Source organism: Chamaea fasciata, unplaced genomic scaffold (assembly GCF_029207755.1).
Source record: "Chamaea fasciata isolate MVZ Bird 193981 ecotype frontalis unplaced genomic scaffold, bChaFas1.0.hap1 SCAF_4, whole genome shotgun sequence".
NCBI classification, from domain to species: domain Eukaryota; kingdom Metazoa; phylum Chordata; class Aves; order Passeriformes; family Sylviidae; genus Chamaea; species Chamaea fasciata.
This window is the reverse complement of record NW_027094089.1, coordinates 11,929,661-11,956,675: the sequence shown is the minus strand read 5'-3', so window position 1 is coordinate 11,956,675 and position 27,015 is coordinate 11,929,661. Positions and strand designations below refer to the sequence as shown.

Below are 27,015 nucleotides of genomic sequence, written 5' to 3'. Positions count from 1 at the left end.
GGAGCCAGCCAAGCATTGTTGCTAAGAGCATGCTGTGTCAAAGGGCAAGAAAGAACAGGATGCAAGTGAAGAAGGGGGCCACATGGAGGTAGAACAGCACTTTCCTGGGACAACAGTCCTTGTACTAGCTTCTGGATATAAGCACAACATAGTACAGCACAAGTGCAGCAGTGAGGTTGAGAAGAGGGCATGGACTCTTCACCAAAGGTTGATCCAATGGGGGAATCAAGACCACCAAAGACCCCCAAAGCCCTCTGACCCATTTCCAGAAAGGCCTAGAAGAAATGTGCATGGATTATGCATGATAATTAATTTGCATAGAGAGCAAGAAACTTATCTCCAGGGTTGGGAAAACTTATCTATAAAAAGGTAGAAGCTTCAGTGCATGTGCTTCTAGAACACTGGACCCACCATCAGCTGGATCAACACTGGAGTCAAGACTGGTGATCTTGCTATTTTTGCACCTTTCTTCCACTCTTTCTCTTCCCCTCTCTCCTCTCTTCAATTTGCCCCTTATCCAAAACACATCACCGTGGGTTTATGCTAGAAGGGACTAATTTACACCAATTTCCATGCCAAGTGTATATTTACTAATACAACTCTATGTTTCTTTTGTGGACTCTCTGATTTTGGTCATTCCTTTTTGACCATGAGTATCTGCAAATCTTGGGTGCTGCCTTCCCCTTCAGAGTAGGATATCACATTTTTACTGCATTTCTGTACCCTTCAGTCACAACAACCCCAGGCAGAGCTGCAGGCTAGAGGCAGAGTGCCTGGAAAGACCTGGGCGTGCTGGCGACAGCAGCTGAACATGAGCCAGGGTGTGCCCAGGTGGCCAAGAAGGGCAATGGCATCCTGGCCTGTAGCAGCAATAGTGTGGCCAGCAGGACCAGGGCAGGGATTGTTCCCCTGTACTTGGCACTGGTGAGGACACACCTCAAATCTTGTTTTCAGTTCTGGGCCCCTCACTCCATGAGAGAAATTGAGGTTCTGGAGCATGTCCAGAGAAAGGCTACAAAGTTGGTAAAGGCTCACCAAGGTGAGCTCAAGGAGTGCTCATATGATCACAAGTCCTATGAGGAGCAGCTGAGGGAGTTGGGGGTGTTTAGGCTGGAAAAAAGGAGGCTCAGGGAGGATTTTGTTACTTCTCTACAACTGCCTGAAAGAAGGGTGTAGCCACGTGGGGGGTGGTCTCTTCCCAGGTAGTAACTGGTAAGACAAGAGGTTAAGACTGGATATAAAGAAAAATGCATTTACAGAAGGGGTTAACAAGCATCTGAACAGCCTCCCTCAAGAATTTCTCAAGTCAACACCCCCGGAAGTGTTTATAAGATATGTAGATATGGTGATCAGGAGCATGGTTTAGTGATGCACTTGGCAGTGCCAGGTTAACAGCTGGACCTAATCTAAAAGGTGTTTTCCAACATAAATGATTCTATGATTTTCAGTAACCATTTTTTGACATTGAGAATATGCTTAAAAATCCTTAATTTCTCCTACAACTTAATTTCACCTACCCTTACATAGAGCTGTGGGATCACAGGGTAAATAGAGAGGAGTTATCTGGAATAGTATTAGTTTTACTTAGAGGAAGTATACAAGAAATAGAACAGTGAAGGCAGAGAGAGAAAGCAGTGAGAGAAAGGGGACAAAGGAAACCAGTGAAAGATGAAAGTGAGAAGACAACAGGAAGAGAGCAAAGCAAGCTCATACCAAGTCAAAAAGTCATTTGGTAATCAAATGGCCAGTCTAAAGCTCTGGTTCATTTGCTATCAGCTAGAAAAATGAAGATATCTGGGGACTCTTCAGCTGGGGAAAAGGGAATTATCCTAAGAAATTGCAAACTGAAAAAGGAGCATGAATTGTCAGTCCCACCTGACTCTTACCATATTTCTGAAGATTTGATTTTAAGATCTGTAAAGCAGACAAAAATTAGATAATGCAACATTGCGTGAGGGAACAGGACTGTGATACTTAATTCCAAAAATTATTTTCATAATTTTTTTCAAAATGGAGTCTTCAAGACCACACACTCCCCTACTGTTGTTGCAGTCCTACTTGTGCTTTTCAGAACATTTTCTTATGGAAAAGGGAGCGGGTGACTTTAGCTACCCCTGAAACTGCCTCCTCAGCTGGCATATTAGTCCAAAAGCAGCCTTTACTTCTCTAGAATGACACTGGCTAGATAGTTTATTCATGTGGATATCAAGTGAGACAGTATTATTGCAACTTACTGTGAGTTCAGCTGAACTATTGAGCTTCATTGTGCAGGACCCCTAAAAATACAAACACACATCAGTATTTATTGAAATACATAAACATGTAGGTAAGTACATAATTTTTTGTCTTTTCTTTTTGATAAATACCTACCAAGGGAATCATGCTGTGAACAAGGGAAATATCTTTGTTTTCTAATCTTTTCATGTACCGCACAATATTTGTCTCAGAGTGATAGCTGGAGAACACAAAACAGAGTGTTAGGGCAAGCAAATTAGCTATACCAGCTGGTACATAGGAAAAGAACACAAAAAAAGAACTAACACTGAGGATAGTTATTAATATACACTAAGTAGTTCATTCCGAACTGGCACTTTAAGCTTGCTAACAGCAAGACAGATTAAAAATGCTTATTATTATCTCAGTAACACTATCAGTAAATATGGAATACAAGGATACCATCTCCCCAAATAGTAGCTTGTACAATGCAACAGATTAGTGGAAAAACACATACCCTCAGTGGTCATGAGTATTGCTCTGCTCATTTAAAATGATACAGATAACTAAAAATGCTACTAAATATCTTATTTTAGAGTAACGAGTCACTGTATGAATCTAGGTACAAAACTGTCCTCAACTGACCCCAATGCTGGTTTTGAAAGGAGATTATTTCAGACTTCTTAAAATAGGAAACATACATTCACAAACCTGTTGAAAATCTGGTGTGTCAAGAATTTGGAAGTTCTCTTAAATGGGGTGCTAAGGATGCCTTTGGTTTCCTTACCCACACCCTCAGCAATTAGCTCCTTCAACAAAAAGAAACAGAGTCAAATATTTTCATGGAAAGTTCTTTTTTTGTATTCAACTTCTGCTAGAACTAGGTTTTGCTACCCGTTTACCTCAGGATTTAGTCAGCTTTTAAGGTAAACCCCCCACCTTTAATATCATATGTATCTGTATATACCTAGCATGGCGACAGTATTTTATTAAAACTGGGTGGTTTTAATGTCTCCGTAGTCCTTATCTTGTAGGTATTGCTGCTAAATGCTAATGACATGCAACAAAAAATTCCAGTGAGAAAGAAGTAACTGGCTCCATGTCCTAAACATCACAAAAAAATTAATACCCTAAATACAAGGTGTCCAAGCTCATGGAAAGAACTAAGTGTTGCAACCAGAAAACACCATTATGTAAATGCTTTATTTAACACTACTTCTTTATTTAAGAAAGTATCTGAAGTTCTTAATATTTAACAAATAGTCATCATATAGAAACCCACTATACAAGACTAGTTTTGGTTTTCATTAAACTCTGGAAACATTCAGATAATTTAATCCACATGACCTATTATATACTTACAGAAGAAGACTCGCAACCAAAAATCCACAATATATCATCTAGATCTTTCTCATTTACAGTTTCATCAAGTGAGACTCCAAGCTATGGATAAAAGCACCGGTAATTACTCAAAGCTGTTTATTCTAGAGACATAGTACATTCATTTTGGTCAAGAAAAACTTTGCAGAAATACAAGATGGGAAAAAAAAATCAATCAACCCAACCATATGTAAGTATACGTATTTATAGGTATTTATGATATATAAATTTATTTTATTTACCTAACATTTTCCAGTTCCTTCCTTCACCCTCCTAAACCATCCAAGACAGATGGCTCAGAAACTCTGAGACTCATTACCTCCTTTCTAGCATTTCTAAGTGTTTCCTACTTAACAGGAAAATTGCCCATTTTCCTGTGACACCCCTTCCCCCTATTCCAATTTACAGAACATACTACACTTTGTGAAGGCACCTTAGTGCCAACAAAAATGTGGTTTTGATTTCAGTCTGCCTTCAAACACTGCCATAGGACCTGAATTCTGGATGCCACCTTGTATTTTATCATTAAATTTTAGAGTCTCTCCACTCTACCCCTTAGTTGCCTATTTAACATGAAAATAATAGACAATCCTTTTAATTAACATAAAATGAAAACACAATCATTATTTCTAGAAGTTCAGTGCATCACTTAACAAGTTCATTCTTTATATTATCTTTATAATTGATAAATATATCTAAAAAAATTACAAGATCTTAAATAATTTTGTTCTTTTTAGCACATGTAACGATTAGAAACTTAATGAAGAAAATGTCATACTACAAAATTTCTGAATTTATCAAAGGTTTAGAAAGTTGCTTACTCTGCCATCGTTATAAATCCGAAAATTTATCTTTCTAAGAGCAGCCCTGTCCAAAACCTCTTTGACTGAGCATCCACATGTGATTGTCAAGGTATCAAAGAACAGATCATGATGTAGTTTATGACCAGCTCGCCTGAGACCTATAAAAAACAGTAAGTTAATTCTATTACATGCACACTGTATTGTTTGCTCAGCTGGTAGTTGCAGAACAAAACTACGTATCTCATAAGTAAATGCTTTTACATAATAAAGCAAAATACATCCCTTGTTTAAAAAGCAGCAAAATCACCACCTTTTTAGTGAAATGTCACTGTGTATGAAATACAACTAAATCAGATTCAAACCTAAATAATAATGCAGATTGAGTCTAGGAAAGGTCATTCTGATACATCAAATCTGACATATATACAGCAGCAGAGTTGGTTTATGAACACAATAAGGACAAAATATTGGAAAACACTGGAAAGATATTAATGGATATGAACTGTCACAGAGCTTGCCATAACAAAGTTTAGTCTTAGGGTGTTTTGAAGTAGCAAGAGGTCTTCTGGCTAAACTGGCAAATAAAGTATGGATGTTTCTTACAGAAATCCCTTGGTTCCAAACATTTCCAGTTTCGTATAGCTCCTTCTGACAGCAGTGGCAGTCTTATCAGTGAAAATGAACTGTACCAGACCACATGGTCTAGATGCAATCATTATTTTCTGCTACAGATTCTGTGCTCTTCTTCAGCTGTTAAGCTTTGGGACTTCAATGTTTGTAGAAAGTATGATACTCCACCCAATTTAACTAAAACGTTTCTATTGCTTTAATATAATTTATTACCTTCCTTTGCTATGTTATTAATACTCTGTGCCGATTTCCATGGGTAAACTAGGATGGTCCATCAAAAGAAGTAGATGCTGGCAAACAGCAGTTCAACAGTATCATCTAGAGACTCGCTCTGTAGGGTTCTATTAGTTTCCCAAGAAAATAAAAACCAATGCCTGCAAGTTCTTATCACACAGACATCTAATTCTTGGATGTCATTACCAGAACTGCACAAAAAAATCAGCCATGAATTTTGTTTTAAAATGGCCTCTGTTGAGAGAGCATACATCAGACGGACACCGCTGCCCCTGCCCTGTAAATTTATTTAAAACGGATTATTTAAGGGGTAAGGATTTTAGGACAGTTTCTGTAAACATTAGGTACACACCTTCAGCCAAGATTAGAGCAGCGTTGTGTACTCGTCTTGCAATGTGCCTTAGTCCATCAGACCCGTGGTATATACCAAACATGGCTGACATATTAGCCAGAAGAGCCTAGGATCCAAATGCAGTTTAGGACATTGTTATTGTTAGCAAAGACTACTTCATGTAAGTTTAGTGGAATGTTTCTTTAGCACCTAGAGACAACCTCAGCTCCTCAGCTGATGTTATAGCTGCTTATGTATCGCCTACAAAATAAAAGGAGGGAAAGGCAAAACACTTTTATGAAACTGTAAGGACTGATTATGAATTCAATGCTGTTTGAAATGTAACTGTTTTAGAATTAACATGCACTTAAATTCAACTACTGCAATAAAGATGTTTGAAGACTTTAAAGTCAAGCTAGTCTCACAGGAACACATTGTTTAGCATCAGTACAAAAAAAAAAAAAAAAAGAGTATCTCCTGAACAGTATGTAATTAAACTTGTGTCAATAGTAATAATCTCTCCTCAAAATCCGTTATAACATTAAGAGCAGGAGGAAGGAAATGATTAGAGCAAAAAAAGTTATGACCCCGTCTGGCTGGAGGTCTGTGGAAGTACGCTGAAGATAACTATTTTGGAAATTTACTTACTTAATCATGGTATTTTCCTGTAAAGATACCACTTTAGTGATATAACATTCTTGCATCAAATCACATAGACAAAAATATAAGTTGTGACAGTTTGAATAATTAGTTTTACAATTTAGAAGTTTATTTCTTCTGCCTTGAGTTGGAAATTTCAGACCGTTGGAATTTCCTTCTATTTTATGATTAGTTCTGTCTTGCTTATAACAAACACAGCACTACTCAGTGGTGTTCATGCTACAAGACAGACAGATTCATGACACTGAAAGAGTTCAGGACTACAGAAAGGAAACAGATAGTAAAACTCTCTTTTCAAGCAGACCCTATTACTCAAAGGACTTAAAGACCAGAATATTTCCATGTCTTTCATTTTTCTACTAAATCTCTCTAAAGTAAAGCTGACTCATTGCTCAACTTGTTCCTTTCTAGCACTGAAAATAAAGTACAAGTTACCTGTGCTGTGCAGATGTTGCTGGTAGCTTTATCCCTCCTGATATGCTGCTCTCGTGTTTGCAAAGCAAGCCGGTACACTTCCTTCCCACTGGCATCTCTAAGTCACAAGTGAAAATCTTACTTCTGTTACTTTAAAATTACTGTTATTTATGACACAGGGCTTTATGCATGCCAACCTGAAACTAGTTATCTATCCTCAGAGACAGAAGGGTGCAGGAGAGAATAAAGCATAAATCAGGACAGTTGCAATACCAAACAGAACAAGACTAAAGCATCTCTAGATTTTTGTTTATATCATGGCTGGTCAGGTAGAGCACACAGTGAAATTCTAAGCAAACTACAGAAGAATTTGGTATTTGCCTTAAAATGACACAGATTATTGCAGCTATTTTAACTGAAAAATAATATAAAATAAATATTTCTAAACTTATTGATTACTGTGCATGTTTTAGTTATTTTGGTTACTGAAGTACTTCTGGATAGCCTCTTTGCCAAAGATATGTGATCTCCCTAGTGATAATTACTTTGCATTTCAATTATTACTAGTTAGACATCTTGTCAAAATATACAGTACATCACCATCAGCAACTATTAGAAACAGACTTTGCATACTATTTCTCTGCTTTGTTTAAGCATAACTAAAATTTGACCTAGATTAAGTTTCTTCTGGATTATTTTGGAGGTTCACTGAATTTTCTACTTCTTTCAATTTATGTTTTGTAAGATTGGATGACAGAGAAAAAGGTCTAACAGTACAGAATACGTGGAGTAAGTTAGGTCGCAAAGCCTCCTGCCATCACAATGAAACCACTCTGCTTTCGGTTATCTCTTCATCCCACAATGCCACAAGAACTACAGACAGTTCCATACAAATGGAATTCTTGAAGCTTGCTTCCTCAAAACTGAAGGCAACTTTTAGTCTCACCATTTTCAATAAAAAAAGGGTGCTTGATATAACACCATGGTCACCTGTTGCTCACAAAGGCTGGATGGTCATAGTGTGTTTTTTTATGGTTTCTTATGTATTACCAGGATTTCTGAGGGGAGACTTTAGATTGGATATCAGGTAAAAGACTTTCGAAGAAAGGGTTCTAAAGCATTGGAACAGGATGCCCAGGGAAGTGACAGCATCACCATCCCTGGAAGTGTTCAAAAAATATGCGGATATGGCACTAGAGGACATGATTGACTGGTGAACATTGTGGTAGCTTGATAGTTGGACTTGCTGATCTTGGAGGTCCTTCCAACCTTAAGGATTCTAAGATTCTATGACCTCAATCTTCACTTAATGGCAGAGGGAGCTCTTACCTTGTGACACCCACCATTCTCCCCGGCATCATTCTTACTAAATTTTCCTTGACAGCAAAGAACGCTGCATGGGGTCCCCCATAGCACAGTGGGACACCAAACCTCTGGGAGTTACCCAGGACAACATCTACCCCAAACTCTCCGGGAGGCTTCAGAATACAGAGGGCCAGAAGGTCAGTAGCACAGCAGGCGAGAGTCTGAGAACAGAAATGCACAAAGCAGTCAGCCTCTCTTCTGAAGGAGTGGTGTTTAGGGAGCTAGGTTTTTAAATTTAGTTTCATGCAGTTCCACATCACTTGCATGAAGCTCAAGTGCAATGGTTGTAATGGTTATCAATTGCATGTTGCTGCGATGGTAGCTCATTAACACTAAGTTTCCATGAATATGGTTGTTTGAAGAGTTAAATTGATATCTGTGTGACCAATAGAATTTACTTTACCCCATTCTGATGAGCTCTTTCAACAAGTTCAGAGAAGTCTTCAATCTTCCCTTCAGTGTCTGGATACTGAAATAACACTCCACTGACATCCTTTCCACTGAAATTCATCTCATGGGGTAATTTGAGCTCAGTAATAACACCTGTATAACTGGAAACAAAAACATGCAGAAGGCAAAATATTCAAACCACTTCCAACTTTTAAGTGATACTTAATAAGATGTTTTCATGGACTCATATATGACTCTTTTCTTTAACATTCAGAGAGTTGAACATCTTTGCAGCACTAAACATTGAGAAAGTTTCACGTCATGGTATATAGTGCTGAAGAAGAATTGCATTTGATATCACCATCAGATATACAGAGCAAAGCAAACAGAGAATGCTTAAGATACTTGCCTCCTAGTAAAATGTATATAGTTGTGCAACAATTAAAAGGAAAAATTAAGTATTTTCTTTTTATCACATGTTCAGTCTCTTTTCAAACAGCTTTAATCTCTTTGCAGTTGTATTTGAACTAGAAGTAATGCCAAATGATAACAGACTTCTGCTTTTAGTTTGCAAAGAAAGCACAGGCCAGAAATGTTAGGTATATGACAAAAAGGAACAGATGGAAAATGTGTAAGGGAAAAGATATGGTGGAAAATGGAGGAAAACATTACTTTGCTCTAGTTTGGACCACTGCTATAGTTTGAGGGTGGCACCGGGCATCCACATAGAACTTTCTCCTTTTGTTGTGTCTGTTAAAAAAAAGGAAAAAAAAGGTTTATACATCAATAATATATTGTTTTCCATGGAAATAAATCAGTTGATTTTCTAGAAGTCAGTTTTCCTCTGTAAAAAGGCAGCTGAAAGTATCAGTTATTATAACCAGATGAAGTGTAAAATGGAATGACATTTCTGGCACATTTATATTAATGAACTTCATTTCAGACACTCAAATGAGAATCATACATGACAAAAATTAAAACAGATTATGAAACAGAACAGGGAGCTAATTTCAAAAGCCATGGGAATGGCTCCACACACATAGTCTTTTAAAAGAATACAGCTGTGGTCTTTAATACAGATTTTTCAATGTTGTCCTGGATAAAAAATCATGAGCCATTCAAGTAGGTAAAGAGAGATGAAGAAGATGGGTCCCTGCCCACAGGAGTGGGGATAGAACTAGGTGATCTTTAAGGTCTGTTCCAACCCAAACCATTCTACGATTCTGGTAATATAGTTCCCAAGTTTTCTCTTGTAAGCAGAATTTTATATCACACTGAGACTTTGAACTAGTCAATAGCTGGAAAACTATTTTTACCCATACAAAATGATGATTACACAGTCTCACACAGTGTCTGCTGTGTAATCACCTTCCTGATACACAGTTCTGCAGTGACCTTCAATCACTTCTCATATTTCATTTGATTTGTAAATCCCTTTCACATGTGGCCCTACCACAGGTGTCCATGAAAGTAGATTTGGATATACCAGTAACGGCTTCACTTTTAGCAACTTAGAATGATGTACTCCACTATTTTTTAAAGCTTCTTTTAATCACTGATGGAAAAAGATAATGCCCACCTTCAACTTTCATAGACACAAGAGACTCAGGCCACAGTCTGTTAGATTATGTGATCAAAGGTCCTGTGCATCCCCCACAGAGAAGCAATGGTAGGTGAGGGAGCCCAAATAACAATCTGACCCTGCTGCTCCCATGTGCTTCACAGGGAAAATAACCCTAACAGAGACCCATCTCCACAAGCACAGAGGAGCAAAGAGGCCACCAAGCAGGTGGGAACTCTAATTAATTAATTAATTATTCCATCCAAACAGGTACACTGTCTGGGTGCCACCCCCCACTTGGCAAGCAGACATTATGGGATGCATGAGAAGAACATATGGGCATTGCAAACATGTCTCATTATGAGATGTTTAGGGGGAAAACAATACAGTGATTCTGGGAGCAACAAATCTAGCAAAATAGGAGAGTAAGGGGATAAACTGGGAGAGTTACATATAAATAGTTGGTTGCTGAAGCTCTTGCACCTAACTAGTGAAGTCTGTCCTTTCTTCTTGTTAAATGCCTTTCTGATTCCTTTCATGGTAAGGGGACTCTTTATTCTCTGTGTGTGTATGTGTGTGTGTCACCGGACTCAGACCACAAAGGATCCACATTTCCACAGTACATCAACCGAAATGACTGGAGTGAGTGGAATGGAGTAAGTACCAGCAACTGGAGCATCACACCAACCAATAGGGGCCCTTGTGTCTGTGGCGGTATCAATGGGAGCAGGTGTGTGTCTGGGTGCCTGTAGCTGGGCTGGTACCCTAGGCGGGGCAACTAGACCCTTTCCAGTTTGTCCATGTCTCTGCTGTACAGGGGAGGTGGGCACAGCACGGTGGGATGTGGACTCATCATGGTGAGAGGGAGGAATCCCTCCCTGGCCTTCTGGCAGAACTCCTCCTTCCAGTGCAGCCAAGGAGGTTGTTGGCCTCCTGGCCACAAGTAAATACACGCTGCTGGATTGTGTACAAGTGTGTTCAATCCAGTGTCACCCAAACCCACCAAAAGCCTTTTCAGCAAAGCTGCTTTCCAGCCTGCCAGACACCACCACGTACCCCATATGCCTGGGGTTGCTCCCCCTGCAGCTGCAAGACTTTGCATTTCCCCTTGTTGACCATCACAAGGTTCCTGTCACCCCTTTTTCTCCAGCCTGCTCAAGTCCCTCTGGAAGGCACCATGACTCACTGGTCTATCTGCTGATCCTCCAAGTTTTGCATCACCAGCAAGTTTGCTGAGCATACAGTCTGCCCCATCATGCAGATCACTTATTGGACCCAGTGTTGGCCCTGACTTATAATAACTGTCCTCCACCTAGAGTTCATGTCACTGACAAGCACACTCTGGGCCGATATTCAGACAGTGTTCCATCTGTTTCCCACTTCGTCCAGCCCATAATTTTTGGTTTCTCTGTGGAGATTTAAGGGAGACCCACTGGTCTCCCCTCCCAAGCCAGTCACTCAACTGTAGAAAGTCATCAGGTTGGTCAAACATGACCTCCCTCTGTGTTAATTCATACTCATGACTCCTTATCCCCTTCTTGTCCTTCACATGTCTGGAAATGGTTTCCAGGACTAGCACTTGTTCCATCATCACTGAGGGGTAGAGGTGAAGCTGACTGGCTGGTAGTTCCCTCATCTTCATTCCTCCTCTGTTGGAGAAAGGGGTGTCATTTGCTTTGCCCCACTGCTGAGGCACCTCTCCCTGTCACTGTGGCTGTTCAGAGACAATCAAGGGTGGGCTCATACTGGTATCAGGAAGCTCCCTCAGCTCCCTCTGTAGCACATCAGGACTTGTGTAAGTCCAGTTTGCTTAAGTGTTCTCTAGCCTGACCTTCCTCCAACAGGGGTGAGTCTTCCTTCCTCCAGAATTTCTGCTACGTCCTTAGTTTTCTGAAGGCCTTAAATGTCTGAGTTAAACATTTACATCAACACAACGAACTTCTCTGGGGGCATGGCAACATGGATTCTAGTTGTTCAGTGAACTTCTCACAGTGAGAAGGCCACATTCAACTTCAACCCATTGCCTACACAGGGATAGATGCCTCCAAATTCCAAAATTACTTCCTGCTGTGATTTAACCATACATTTAAACACAGTACCTGTGACATAATTGCATGGCTTCTGCAGCAGCTGTCCCTTCATCCAGCAAAGACGCATTAGCCACATCCATTCCTGTGATATCACACACCATAGTCTGGTAATTTAGGAGGCTCTCCAGCCTGCCCTGGGACACCTCAGGCTGGTAAGGAGTATACTGGGTAACCCTGTAAGAAAAAAGTTCTGAGTTTAGATCTAGGAAAATAAACATGTAACAAAGTTATGGCAATATAAAACTGTATCACAGAAAAATAAATAGTGAAGTATAATTCATTAATATGGAAACTTAGATGTCGAGGTGTGAGGGCATCATGGAGAAGGGACAGAGTAAGTAAATGCAGAGCATGGAAGAATTAAATCAGGTCCTATCAAGTCTCCTATTGAAAGGAGAATGTTTTGTTCAATCATATCTAGATATTGCCACGATTTTTCAATACTGTTTCTGAAGACCTTTACTTGTCAAGTCTTCTTCATGTTTTCAAGAGGAAAGGCTTAGAAGTATGCAACTTCTTGTGAAATGACAGTTTCCATATATGTTAGAGGAGAGAAGTCAGACTGACATGAGTTTTATCTGTTGTCATTTGGTGAAGCAAACAGTAGGGGCAATATAAGCAACTCTTTCAAAAACACAAGAATCTAAGAGAAACACTCTATTATAACAGTCCAGAAAACAAAGCAGCATGGGTCCAGGGATGAAAAGCAAAAACAGAGGTCAGACTCTCCTCTCACCGCTGGAAATTTGGGCACTGGATTACACAGCAGTTCAGGATAGACTTTATGCCAGACTGAATTTAGAGTAGCAGTCAGGGACAAGTGTATGTGTGAACACTTGTGGCCTCAGTTTTCTAGTGATGGAAGAAAACACCATTTTTTCCCACTAAAAGGGCTGTAGTAAGTATAAGCCTTTTGAAAAATGAACTGAAGGTATAAGCTTTCCAGAAAGACTCCAATATCTGGAAGTTCAAGTCATGTAAAGTCAATAGAAGGTAAAAACCAAAGATGTTAAAAAAATAAATTGGAGAACTTAGTAATGAGCAAGACGAGAGAAGCAACAAAATAGTAAGGTGAGAGAGAAAGTAAGAAAACAGTCCCGAAGAGAATGCAAAAGCCAGAAGGACATATTCAATATGTGAACTCAAAGTGTAATATATAATGCTAATGCATTTACTGTCTAATTAAATGAAACATCAGCTCGAATTATTCACACACACTATTCAGCACATAACAGAAAGCAATAGCTAGGTATAGAGTACATAAATACTGATGACTTTCCAACACCTGTACTTTTTTTCTCATTTTTGGCCAGTTCTAGCACTAAACTAATTATCATCATATGACCACATAGTTACAAGTGAGACCATGTCCCAGGCTGCATGCAACCTTGCTAATCCCAATAGCAGGGCCTTTTTTTCTCCACAGCAGCTAAACCCAGTGTTCAGCTTGCCAGACAAACTTCCAGTCTGGGAGTATTAAGATTTCTTTTCAGCTCTGCCCACTCAGTTCCCACCAATGAAAAGAATTATTCCAAACACCTTTGCATGAGCAATGACTTTTATTGGTTAGTAGAAGAAACTCCTCTGTACCTAAAGTTTTACAATTGTGTTTCCTCCTTTTATTTCACCTAAGGGCTGTTTCTTGTATTTTTACTTGCAGAAGGAACTAGAATTAAACTAACAAGAATTAGAACATTATTATTAGTTGAAATGCAGTAGAAAACTCCCGCTCCACATGGCTGGGAAAGTACACTATATTACAAAACAAAACAATGAAGCCTTATGATTTTGATGTTATGGTTTTGAATGGTCAGCACAGCTGAACTAAAACAAATCAGGTTCAGAAAGATGGAAAAAAATCAACCAAGAAATCTTGTATTCCAGTACTGCCACAAACTACTATGAAGCCTGAACAGTTCTACAAATAAAGACACCTCTTATAACATAAGCACACTTAGTTAAACACTCCTTTTACAAGGGTTATTTGGCATTTTTTAAGCATCCATATATTTTAATTGATTCTACTTCTCCGTGATTTCTTCAAATAAAGTATCTGGCTTTAGCCTGCATTCTGTGTTCTGCCTGAATCTATACTACATGATAAGTGACTTTTTAAAGCAAATTTAAAAGCAAATCCTCTAAAAGTAATTATAGCACAGTATGTAGTTATTTTCAGAATGCAATGCTTTCATTACATTCTGAGTGTTACTAACTAACAAGTTTAATAATTTACACTAGAGACGTGAACACTGCAGGCATCTTTGGCACAGGTTTGTATTCTTACACATTTAATGTCTTGGGGTAAAGGAATCAAACAAGTTGAACTTTGGGAGACTTTCAGTTGCTCTAACTAATGCCAAGCAAAGCAAACACAAGTTATGTAAGGGAGATAGAACAGATCAGAAGCAATAAGCCCGAGCTTGTAGTATTTCTCTTGGAGCTGCAATGTGAAATGTGTCAGCATGGAAAGTGTTACACACTCAGCAGAAGTAAGAAGTTTGATTTCTTAACCAGCTTCCATAAAACCTGCATGGTTGCTTTAGCATACATGCATGCACATATATACTTTCTCTCCAACAAACATTTTAGCCTCCACTTTAGCCACCTAAAATTTTAGCTTTTAGCCATCAGTTTTACTTTACTGAACAGTGCAAGATCAGATTTCTGGACAGACTCTCTCAGTGGCTTCTTTAACACTACATAACATTTTAGGATTGAAAAGTATGCATTTCCTTTTGTTCCACCTACTTTCTAACTGCTGTAGTTTTTGATTCTATCAACTGATAATTTGTTTCCTGGTTCTGTACTGAAATATTTAGACTGTATATGTTGCAAAAAAATGAACGGGGATAAGGCCAAATAAAACTTTGCGTAGATGTACTTCACAGACTCCTTGATTTCAAACACTGCACCTTTTCCACCAGTGATGTAAATAGAGGCAAAAAATCTATAAATAAATAAGACTTAGAGGTCTACAGATATGTAGACCCATGCGTGGCAACCCAAAGTTTAAAAAGTACATAACACCTAAGTAAGTAACAATGACTTTCTGCCTTCAGTAATATGATTCTTCAGTTAGTTGTGGGTTTTTTGTTGTTTGGGCTTTAAAAAAAAAAAAAAAAAATATATATATATATATATATATATATATAAACATTTAAATACTGATTTTACTAAAATAAAAATTACTCAGTAGTAAAGATGACAGTTATCATTTTAATACAGTATAAAAGAAGGATCTTACTGACTTGTGATTGAGGAACTTGTAAACTAAATGACAAAATGCAGAGTGACATTCAGTCTGTTGGAAAGTGAGATTCCACATGAAATTTAGCTTTTCCTATCACATTTCTGAGTTCAGTTTTTTCTTTAGAAACTGAAATGTCAACTGGATGATCAGAACCAAGTACAACATCCTCAGCCTTTTCATAAATGAATTATCATTTTATGATAGTTCAAGGTCACTCTGTTCATCAGAGAATTATTTGATCAGAGAAAAAAAGAACTCACTTTATGGCTAAGCATTCAAACCCTGGAAGTTTCTGGTTAAAAAAAAAAACAAAAACAAACAAACAAACAAACAAACAAACAGAACCCCAAACCCCCCCCCTCAAAAAAAAAAACACCAAAAAAAACCCCAGGAGAATAGACATTAGAATTTTCTGCTTCCTTAGAAGCTTCTGACTTCCTCATCAGAAAAGCATCATCATAGTATTGCGTAGTACTTAACTACCTCCACCCAAATTGTGTACACCAGTGGAGGAGGGAGCTGGTTTTAATTTAGGCAAAAGTTAGGAAATAATTACTTTTGTTTAGGAGGTAAGTCTGTATACCTCCTTAAAGCAAACATGTAATCTTGTATTAGTTCATAATATACAGGAGCAGTAAATAGAAGACAAAAACCACTAGCATATTTTACAGAAAAAGCATCTTCTAAAGTAAATTTCTAGGTTTAGCATGAATAACACAGTTCCTACACAGTAGGATACACATCATTACCAAATATATGAAAGCCTTAGTGTAAAAAAAAAAAAAAAAAAAAAAAGTTTGTGGGACAAATGTGTACTTACACATACACATTTAACAATAAAACGTGGTACATTACCATCCTGCATTCTCCAACAAATTGCGTGCGATGGGCTGAGGCACTGAGCAGTTGTAATAACCCATGCCTATATAGGACCGCCATATCTTGTTCTTGCTTGCAATATTGTACAGAGTTTCAAGGATTTCATTTTCACCTAATTGGAAGGAAATTATGTCAGAATGCTCCAGCTACATGTAACAGCAAAAGTTTTTAACTGAAATGTCTTCTACCCCAGTATGAAAAAAAAAAAAAATTGGTGGCGCAAGTAAAAACAGTAGCAGAATAAAGTGCAAGTCAAGAATAGCAAAGATAAAGTAATAACCTGGTAAAATATTCTAGGAAAGTTTAAATTCTGCTAGAATTCTGGAAAATGCAACACCTGACTAATAACAGGGTCCCAAAGCACATCGAAAGAATAGTGAGAGAAGCAACTGTAGGCAGAAGGAGCTCTTTTTGTGCTAATGCAATGTACATCCAACCCAGAAGAGACCCATCTTGCACACGCACTAAAAATTACCTCAGGAAACCTTTTTTATTAGCTGAATCTTGCAGAATCTACACTGGTTGAAGTCAGTGCCATCCAGAGCTGTCATTTAGTGTTTCTATTGGAGTCATATTTGCACAAACTGGGCTTACACCAAGCACCCAAGAATAATTTCTTAGTATCATAGAACTTTATTTTCTCACATTTTCCCTAAATTGCTGATAAAACATAACAGTTCTTTTAATTCAATTTTAGCATGCTTCACCAGTTTATTAAAAAAAGAAAAAGTTAATAAGAGTATTTCTAATTTAAGACATTCTGAATGAGAGTTACTTTCAAATGATTCTGCCAATCTAGTTTGAGTACAATACGAAAAAATTATTTTGAAGCATATAGAATGAAAGCATTGGCACTCCCTCTCTCCCCCAGCCATAGTTTACTCTTTGGTCTTGCTTCTCAATGTCCTGAAAGCTGTGCAAAAATCACACTGAGTCAACCCATTCCTAGCGGACAATGAATAACACTACAAACATCTGCCAAAGAGTAGTATTTTAAAAACACATTAGTAGCTGAGGATGCAGAAGGATGGTCAGTAGACTGTCTTAAGACCACACAGATAGGTAGGTCAGCCCAACCTAACAGACGTGAGCAGAACTGGACACAAATCCTCCTGAGTGAGAGGAACAGATGTTTTTTAACTCTTCTTCCAAATCTGACCTCAGAGTTTGCTGTAATGGGACAGTTATACCAAGTTCTGTTCCCTCTGCACCACAACTTGAAGATGACGTTTTGTAACATAATGCTACAAATCACAGAATTAGAATACCTTGGGGCCTGGATGCCTTAAAAATCTATTTTCTCTCTGTACAGTTACTCCAGCAAGAGAGATCAAGTCAGAATAGTCAATTTTCTAGAATGTGGTGGCAAATAATTATCAAGGTTTTGAATTAATTTCTAGTGCAATCACAAAGAAGGATATTAGAATTTCAGCTCTGATCTCAAAACTTGTTTTTTTTTCCTTTTACTCAAGTTGCTACTATTGCATTTAATGCATAAAGATTTTTATTTTTTTTTCAAAAATCTCCAGGTTTTCAACTAATTTCTTCTGTAGCCACATTACACCTTTCACAGGGACTCTTTACTGATGTTCAGTTCTCTTTTCAAAGTTCATTACTTCTCTGCCTTTTACTCAGCGCTACCATTAGATCTAATGTATGAAGACTGATTTCTTGATTTCACTAAACTGCATATTTTCTCTGAAGACTTGTTATATGCTAATTAGGCTTGAACTCAGCAATGTCCAGGGCAAAGTTTCTAAGTGTAGTGAAAAACTCCACTCCCCAGAACTCTTCCCACAGAGTTTCTACTAAGACAGATGCAGTTGTTTGTTTAAGTGAACTCGAACACTAAAAAGAGGCCTATTGTAGAGGCCTTCCTCTTCCACTTTCAAAAAGTTTGATAAAAGACAGTTTGGTTGTGACTTCACACAGAGGCTTGCACTCTTGCATAATTCAAACATTAGTGATTTCTTGGAAGTGGTGATGAATTTCCTTGTTTAATTTCAAATTGCAGTAGAAGGCAGAAGTTGGCTATCATTTAACTTGCTTGCTAGCTCAGTGTCACACACAAAAATGCACCGAGTGCGGTTTTTGCAGTAAACAAACCACAAATACTGCACAATGTGACAGATAACATCTCCTTTGTTTGCCCAACAGGGCCCTTCTTCTAGAGTTATTTCTCTTCAATTGCAGCTAACAACAACAACATGCAGCCACTTAGCTTGTGCTGGAGAACTCTGAAATAAACCTGCTTCCAAACTGATTGAAGGACAAAGCGAAAAGCCTTGCGAGGTTGCAAGCACCTTAGGTAGAGATTGTGCTTAAGAACAGAACCACACTCCATCTAGAATACCTACACTGAGAGGTTCCAAGACTGAAAATATTTTTAATTATCACATTTTAATCAGCTACCAGTGAAGACAGTCACACAGCTAATTTTAACCAGGGTGGCAAAATACTGGAGAGCATACTCCTTCCACTCCTACTTCACCTTACTTACGCTGTTTCTTCGGTCACTGTAAGGGCAATGGCAGCAGTACAGCTCAAATACGTATCTACCACATTTGACATGCCTCTTTGAAGAGACCAGGGATAAAGACTCCTTACCCTTTGCCTTCAACTGCTTTGAAGTACTTCATCACAGTACGTTTTTAGGAAAACAGCTTATAAATATAACTGCAGTCCTGAATAAGAGAAGTCAATAGCCCCTGATTTATCTATTAGGCTGGCTTACCTATGATCAAACATAAATCCACGAAGATTTCATGAATTCAGTGTTTACTTTATTTACACTGACAGGACTCTGAATTCAAGTAAGACTGATGTAGGTAATGGTGAGAGAAACTAATACAGATGTTGGAATCCAAAGACCAGAGAGTAAGGCAATGAAACAAACCATTCTTACCAGTACTCCCAGCACTAACAGGAGGAGATGGAGCAGATGCAGCCAGGCTTTTAACAGCAGAGCATGCATAGTGGGAGGGGCACAGGCTCAGGCTGGAGATACGGAGAACTGGGCCCATGAGGACAGTCCAGCAGTGGAGCAGGGTCTCCACCTCTTGAGGTTTCACGCTCTGACTGGGTGAAGCCCTAAGGAATCTGCTCTGACTCCACAGCAGAGCTTTGGGGAGGGGCTGGAGACTGACCTTGGTCTCCAACACTCCTGTGTCTCTGTCATTAGCCTTATTTCCCACTCTTGTCAAGCCTAGGTTTCAACAGTGTATTCCTATAACGTTATTTGTGAAAGGGGTCTCTTTATTGATCATTTTGTAAATAACTAATGCTAATACAAAGGCAGATGAAAGTGAAACACAAGAGTGATCTTACATATGCTTAAAAATTAATTTTCAAATACATAATGAAGTTGCTACATTTTCATTTTGGTCCCCAGGACTGCCACCGTACTCTGAAAATAACAGACTTTTTCTGCTATATGAAGTATATAACTTGAAGCATATGTAGTGGAAATGTTGTATTATTCTAAATATTTATCAATTTCTTTAAAACTAAAACATATAGGATTCCTAAAAATTTTAATTACATGGTTCAAAAAACAGTTTGAGACATTTTTTGGTTGTGTTACTCATTTCTTTTCTAATTCTCCCAGCAATGAGATTAAGAAGCAATATGCAAAATCAGGAAATAAAACAGAAAGAAAAATTAACTATAGTTAAGTTGGACTCCAGCCACCCTCACACTCAGCTGTTTGCTTCCAGTGTTCTAAGAAAAAGTGACTGAAATGCCTTTATCATGAACTCATTTTATTGGGTGTACAATAAAAATTCTTTAAGAACTTTGTTCAGCAAAAAAGAAAAAATTGCCAGCTAAGTCACTGTTGATCTTTATTCCCCTCATCAACTCATTAGAAACTATGATCAAAGATAGTACTCAGAATAAAGTTCACTGCTTTTGCTGCACTCCTGTGTTATAAATGGAGAAAACTTACTGAGGGTCCAAGAGGTTCTGCAAAGACACTTCCAGATTGTTATAGCTACAGGTAGCAAAGGCAGAATGTATCACAAAAATAGTAAGAGGGACTGAATTTCCATATCACAAATTAATACACTTATTTTTGCTAGTGTTTTTGCAGTTAGCACAATAGAGTTGCCTTGAACTTACTTACTATCTGCAAAATATAGTACTAGAGAAGGAGAGTGGAGAAAATACAAAAGGAGTAGTTCAAGTTATACCACTCGAACCATGCAATACAAAAAGAAAGTCACTATCTGTTTGATATGTTTTTATTCACCTTATATCAGATTCTAAAAACAAATTTAGCCTCTGAGATCAAGGAAGCAAGATCCTTAGAACAGCTGATAACAGAGGAATTAATTTATTTCTCTTACTTAAGTAATTAATTCAATCTCTTAAAAAAACCCTCCAAAACCAGATTAAATTGAAGAAAACTAGTTCCAAAGTACTGTCAGACGCATAGTGATAATGCTGTAGGACAGCACAAGTGCATGTTCCAGGTGTTATGTCCATAACTTCAAGATATGGGCAGAAAGTCATGGTGCGCTGCTTCTTCCCCTTCCTTTGACTCGGGCTACCTGTGCTCACCCAGCCAGCCTGGGCAGCACAAGCAACCTGAGCCAAAAGTAGTGGCAGGCTGAGTAAAACAAGTTGCCTTTCCCTGTTCTACCCACAAGAGATGCTGTGAAAAAAAGAGCAGCAGCCTGAAAGTGTGTGAGGAACAAAGTGCCCTGGGTGGCAATGCAGATTCTGCACTATGTGTGGACGCCAGCAGCACGGAACCCGAAATGACTAAATTATAGGAAATTTAACCTGAAACGACTCTAAAAATCTGACTGACATTAGGAGATGATCACAAATTCACCCAGAAATAATTTTTAACTGGCATTTAAAATATAAAATCCTATTAAAGAAGATTCAATGCAAAAAGAGCTGGTTATTTGGAGACACAAATAGTCTTTATTACAATGTAACTGCTTCTGAACAGTACTGCTTCTAATAAAATTTAGACTGGAGATCCAATTGCATTCCTAAGGTTTTAGGAACTAATGTTAATAAATCCTAAAATTTGAGAATGTACGTGGTAATGTTTGAGAAAAAAAAATGTGGTGGAGTTCCCAGAAGTATTTTTTAATTCAACCTTTTAAACAATTCAAATCCTGAACTAAAAAGTAGAAATACAAACATATGCACAAAACGTACCCATTACATATAATGATGGACATACCATGGCAACATTGCAGGGACTGACATAGACAATAGGTGTGTAGGGATAAAATAAAGAGGATTACTCTTATATAAGACAATATGTTCCTTTACTTAAAATGGGTCAATCACAACATACATGCTCAAACACCTTCAATACCTAAAAAGCTGATTGTTCAAGTTTACTTACTGTAACCCTGGGAATAAAACTGTAATACCAGCTGATCCCAATTAAGTATCAAACAGATGTCTAGCCTTGTTGTAAATATTGACTGAACAGAAGTTACATGCCAAAATTACATTTTTCCTTAGCTGTATCTGCAGAAAACTCTGACTGTAAAAAAAGCCCCTCTTCCACAATTAGTTGAGGTACGGGACTGAAATTTACTGTTAGCTGAAATCAGACATTTTGCTCTTTCCCCCCTACTGGAATTCAGAGACATGTTCAGATGGTTTTACAACACAGCCAGCAGGCTCACGGCAACAGACACTTTTAAAATGGCTTTTGTTTTCTTTTTGTCACAAAATGGACATAGATAGTCCTATCATCTTTCATATCAAAGAAAGGATTTTTTTTCAGAAACCTCTTAGCACAAGCTACAGTCCATCTCTCCTCCATCACTGACAATGGCAGTACAAAAAGAAATCTATTAATACAGATAACACAATTATTGAAAAAGCATTTAGAGTATAGACGCACTTGTACCAGCAAAACTTGGCATTTACAAGAACGGCTAGCCATTCAGACTTAAGAAAAACAGATCATGGAATCATTTAGGTTGAAAAACACCTCCAAGTTCATCAACTCCAACCTCTGACTGATCACCACCTTGTCATGTAAACCATGACAATAAGTGCCATGTCCAGGTGTTCCTTGAACATGTCCAGGAATGGTGCTTCTCCCTGCACAGTCTATTCTAATCCATGACCACCCTAATGAAGAAATTCTTACTGATGTCCAAGTTGGACCTCCCCTGGCACAGCTTGAGGCCATTTTCTCTTGTCTTGTCACTTCTCAGCTGGGAGAAGAGGCCAAACCCCACCTGGCTACACTCTCCTTTCAGGCAGTTGTAGAGAGCAGTAAGGTCCCCCTGAGCCTCCTTTTCTCCAGGCTAAACACTCCCAGCTCCCTCAGCTGCTCCTCACAGGACCTGTGCTCCAGACCCTTCACCAGCTCTGTAGACTTTCTCTGGACGCCCTCCAGCACCTCAGTGTCTTTCCTGTAATGAAAGGACCAAAACAACACATGATTCAACCTGTGGCCTCACAGCCTGATCACCGAGTACAGGGGGACAATCCCTGCCCTGGTCCTGCTGACCACACTATTGCTGCTACAGGCCAGGATGCCATTGCCCTTCCTGGCCACCTGGGCACACCCTGGCTCGTGTTCAGTCACTGTCACAGCACCCCCAGCTCCTTTTCCTGTGGGCAGCTTTCCAGCCACTCTGCCCCAGCCTGTGGCACTGCCTGGGGTTGTTGTGACCCAAGGGCAGGACCCAGCACTGGGCCTTGTTGAACCTCACACAGGCCAGGCTTTGGCCTGTGATCCAGCCAGTCCAGATCCTTCTGCAGAGCCTGCCTAAACTCAGAAAATGTCCAGTTAAGTAAGGTTAAAGACTTTACCTCTATATATAATGTTATGACCTTCAGAGGACTAATGAAGCTTCATTGCTCCACTGAAGAGTAGTCGGTGCTAAAATGTCTAGGAGAGACAACACAGGTACAAAAAGAGTGTGCTTCTACTGTAATCAGAGGTTTCACCTATCATCAGTGGAATATGCAATGCCATATAGATAAGCTGTTTAAGACAAGCTCCATCCGCAGAAGCCTGTTTTTTTTTTTTTTTTACTGCTATTGCATACACACATTTGATTCATTTTCCTTCTTTTAGACAACTTGTGAGATTATCAGTGGAAGGATCTGTAATGTTATCTTTTCTAGTGACACACACCAAATCAAAACTTGAAGATTATATATCAAATGTAAACATCAAATATGCACACCTGAGATGAGGTCTACAGCTATGAAAGTTTTCCAAAACACCCAAATGTAATTGCAGAGACCCATGATACACAGACTTGCTTTTTATGGTGGGTGTGTGGTTTTCTTGAGCTGCATGTCTAATTCTACCTGTAAGGATTGACTTCAGTGAGACCTCAATGTAAGTTCAGCTGTCTGTTACTATAAAGGAGGAGCTCTAGCACAGCTCATTTGTTCAGCTGCACTCCAATTTGTGAAGTCACTATGATTACATTTTTGAGTTATAAAGACAATTGGAAATTGCTGTATTTGTATTATAAATTTTATAAAGGCTGAACTTCATTGAATGGTATGTTTTTCATTGCCTTGTTATGTTCTCTCTTTCCATGTGTGAGTTAGACAGTGAGAGCATTCATGCAAATAAAAACAAGTGTTTAAACTAGAATCAAATATAGTTTTCATGACACTTCCCAGTTTTGCTATTTCCCTTCAGTAAAAGGTATATGCCCCATCCTCACATAAGAAATACCACTCTGGTGATTGGAAAGTGTTCTCTCCAATGGCACATTAAAGAGGAAGCAAGCTTTACTCAGATTACAATGTCCTGGGTACAAGATGTTCAATATGACGTTGCACAATTTTAAGCTGAGGCTTTTAACATTTCTTTTAAAAGCTGTGGAATTTTCTGTTACAAGTGCAGGGGAAAACTAGTGACAAACAACTACACATTAAATTGTAAAAGTCAGTCCAGCACACTGGCTGCAGAAGAAAAATGCAGTCGTGTACAGAAAAAAAGTTTTCTGTACCTCATGCAAGCATCTCTTTTGAAAACTCACTGTTACATGCTGTGCAATGTGAGTCTCTGCATCACAGTCACATTCTTTCAAAGTTTACTCTAAGGGAACAAGAACAGCATAGCAAGTGGAGCAAAATGCCAGTGAACTAAATACACAGTTAGCTAATGAGCTTCTGTTGCACAGTGAGAACTTGCCTACAACAGAACATCAACTAATGCACCACTGTATAGGAGACATCCACTCAAAATTATTATGAAAATCAGCATTTGAGCACTGCATCAAGATTATGACTTAGGTTGATATCACCAGGTTAGTTTTCAATAACATAAATGTATTTTAATGGCCACTATCCTGTATCACTTTTATGTGTGTTTTGGTGAAGTTAAATTTTGTAAGAGTATAACATTAATTAATAATAAAAACTAATGATTAAAAAAATTAGAAAGGCTTCTAAAACATAATTATTAGTGACAAACTCCATTTCGCTCCTTCTACTGATGTAAATATATAATAATCTAAAAAGTTCTTTTCCTTGAGGTCCATGAAAATCACTTCTTAGTCAGGGAGTACCTTGATTAAAACACATTAACCATAGGGAAACATGCCAAGCAGTACTTTCAGCAGTTGTACAGACACAAGGAGGTTGTTAAATTTTGCCTCTCTATCCAGCCTCTCCCCATTTTAATAAGATGGAAAGTTACCAAAGACCAAAATACTATTGTACTAATAAAACATTTTAGAGGTAGAAACTATCAGTCCCTGTTGTACCCCTCCTGGCTAGAATCTCTCTTTTCGGGGTCTAGTTTTCCTAGCTGTTCATTGTGGTGCTGCCTCTCATGTGTGATGTCATCCCAGAGTAACCAGATTGAACTGGCCGGGAACCTCACCAGAGCTGCAGGCCTGAAGTTTACACTCAAATTACAGCACATGGATGAGCAATGAGAAAATACCAGCAAGAGAAATCAAGTTTTCTAAAAATCAAGCAAAGGATTGTGACACAAAAATGAAGTCACTACTGATGTAACTGGATCTCATATCTGAATGGCCGTTGAGCTTTGTTAGTTATAGTATAATCGTTTAGCGTTGGGGATTTTTAAGTATTTCTTTCACTTACAGGACTTCCAGCATCATGTTCACAGATATCGCTCAAAAATGCAGTTATGCAGGTAGAAATCACATCAAGTTTTCTACAGTAATTTGCTGAACTGTAGTGCCACAATAGCTGACTCAGATGTTTAGCATTCCTGCAGCTTTACCCGTAACACTCAATTAGACAGATCTAAAATTCTGGCAATTAGTCTACTGCGTATGCATAATACGGAGGCACAGATTTTTCACGTTATTAAAATATGCAGGTTACTGTTTGGGGGGTGGGATGAAGTGTGGGGTCGGGGGGGAGGAAAAACAAAGAGATCCTGGAGATACGTAAGAACTATCAAAAAGACAGTGGCCCATTTGAAGCTACAGTCCACACTAAGGGGACGATTTTTAGTCATACTTTTCCCTTCACATCAGGCTCTTGGGACAAAGTGAAGTCAATGAAGCACTTGGGCTCCAAACCGGGTTTGGTTTTTTTTCGAGCAGCCCCCGTGCGCTACACGTATTTTCCTACCGATTTCCAAGAGGAGATAAATAAACGCAGCAGCCAAATTACTCTGCGGAGTTGGTCGGAGAGGAATGAAGTGTCGGTGGTAAGTCCTACCCTGCACTTCTACTTGGACGGCAAGAACAGAGGTATCGGCGGGGACATCGGGGGCAGGGGGTGCGCACCCCAAGTCTCCCCCACTCCCCCGGGCACCGGCGGCCGGAAGGGGCCGCGGGAGGGCGCGGGGAGCCCGGGAGCGCCCCGGGCCATGCGGTCACTTACAGACGTGGTCATCCATCCTCAGCGGCCTCCGGAGGCGGATGCTGGCCGGGATGGTTTTGTCCATCAGCTCCTCGACGCTCTGCAAGAAGCGCCCGAACGCCGAGGTTAGCTCCCGCGGGGCGGCACAGCCCGCACCGGGAGGGTCCGGCCGCGCCGCCCCAGTCCCGCACGGCGCCTACCTGCACCCCGACGGTTCGCAGCATCTCCCGCTTCTCCTGCTCCCGGGGCCCGATGTGCCGCCGGGAAAAGTCATCGTGCCGCGGCAGGAGCTGCTCGATGCACCGCGCCGCCTCCCCGCCGCCCCAGCGCCGCTGCCCCGCCGCCGCCCGCAGGTGCGGCGACCCGCGGGCCGCCAGCCGGACCCACCAGCGCCCGCAATTCTGCATGCCCCCGGCACAGCACGGCACAGCACGGCACAACCCCGCTGCCGGGCGCTCGGACTTGTGTCCGGGGGCGGCACGGCGCGGCCCCCACCGCCCGCGCCAATGGGGCCCGGGGGCGGTGCCGCGCTCTCCCCGCCCGCCGCCACCTGCCCGCCCGCCCCCCGGCCCTGACCCCCGCCGGGCCGCGCCGAGCATCCCCCGCCGGGCTGATCCGGCTCTGCCCCCGCCTCACGGGCACACCCCGGAGGACATTTTCCCAGGAAAGAGGGTTTTCGTTCACAAAAAGCCTTGCTCGGATAGGACAAAAACGTTTCTGTGTTTCTTTAGCAGAGCGTGGACTTGCTTTCGCTCTTGCTTTCGAGTGGCGAGCTTTAGGATGAGCAAAGCAGATGTGACTGGGCCATGTATGTACGTGTCTGTCTGTGTGTGTGAACTTCATTACCACTTTAACTTTATGCGATGTTAGCCTTGGGGAGCGGAGAGGAACCTACTTTTCCCCATCTTTCAGTTCAGTGTCTCTCTGAGGATGATACTGGCATAGTTACAGACTTGTATCTTTATTTATAAACAGATGCCCACATTTCTTCATCTTCTAGAACTAACCCCAGA

General features: G+C 39.8%; 1 protein-coding gene across 1 annotated transcript in view; it reads right to left on the bottom strand.

The window, feature by feature from the left end:
* GLDC (glycine decarboxylase) overlaps nt 1–26,409 on the bottom strand; it is a 39,682-nt gene extending 13,273 nt beyond the window's left edge. The window contains exons 1-14 of the mRNA XM_066180845.1: nt 26,203–26,409; nt 26,024–26,102; nt 16,178–16,313; nt 12,082–12,246; nt 9,094–9,171; nt 8,435–8,582; nt 7,996–8,192; nt 6,688–6,784; nt 5,614–5,719; nt 4,416–4,555; nt 3,577–3,657; nt 2,926–3,023; nt 2,371–2,455; nt 2,235–2,276 (exon numbers count right to left, since the gene is read on the bottom strand). Coding sequence (XP_066036942.1) covers nt 2,235–2,276; nt 2,371–2,455; nt 2,926–3,023; nt 3,577–3,657; nt 4,416–4,555; nt 5,614–5,719; nt 6,688–6,784; nt 7,996–8,192; nt 8,435–8,582; nt 9,094–9,171; nt 12,082–12,246; nt 16,178–16,313; nt 26,024–26,102; nt 26,203–26,409 — 1,659 coding nt within the window. The remainder of the gene's footprint in view (nt 1–2,234; nt 2,277–2,370; nt 2,456–2,925; nt 3,024–3,576; nt 3,658–4,415; nt 4,556–5,613; nt 5,720–6,687; nt 6,785–7,995; nt 8,193–8,434; nt 8,583–9,093; nt 9,172–12,081; nt 12,247–16,177; nt 16,314–26,023; nt 26,103–26,202) is intronic.
* Between the last annotated feature and the right edge of the window lie 606 nt (nt 26,410–27,015).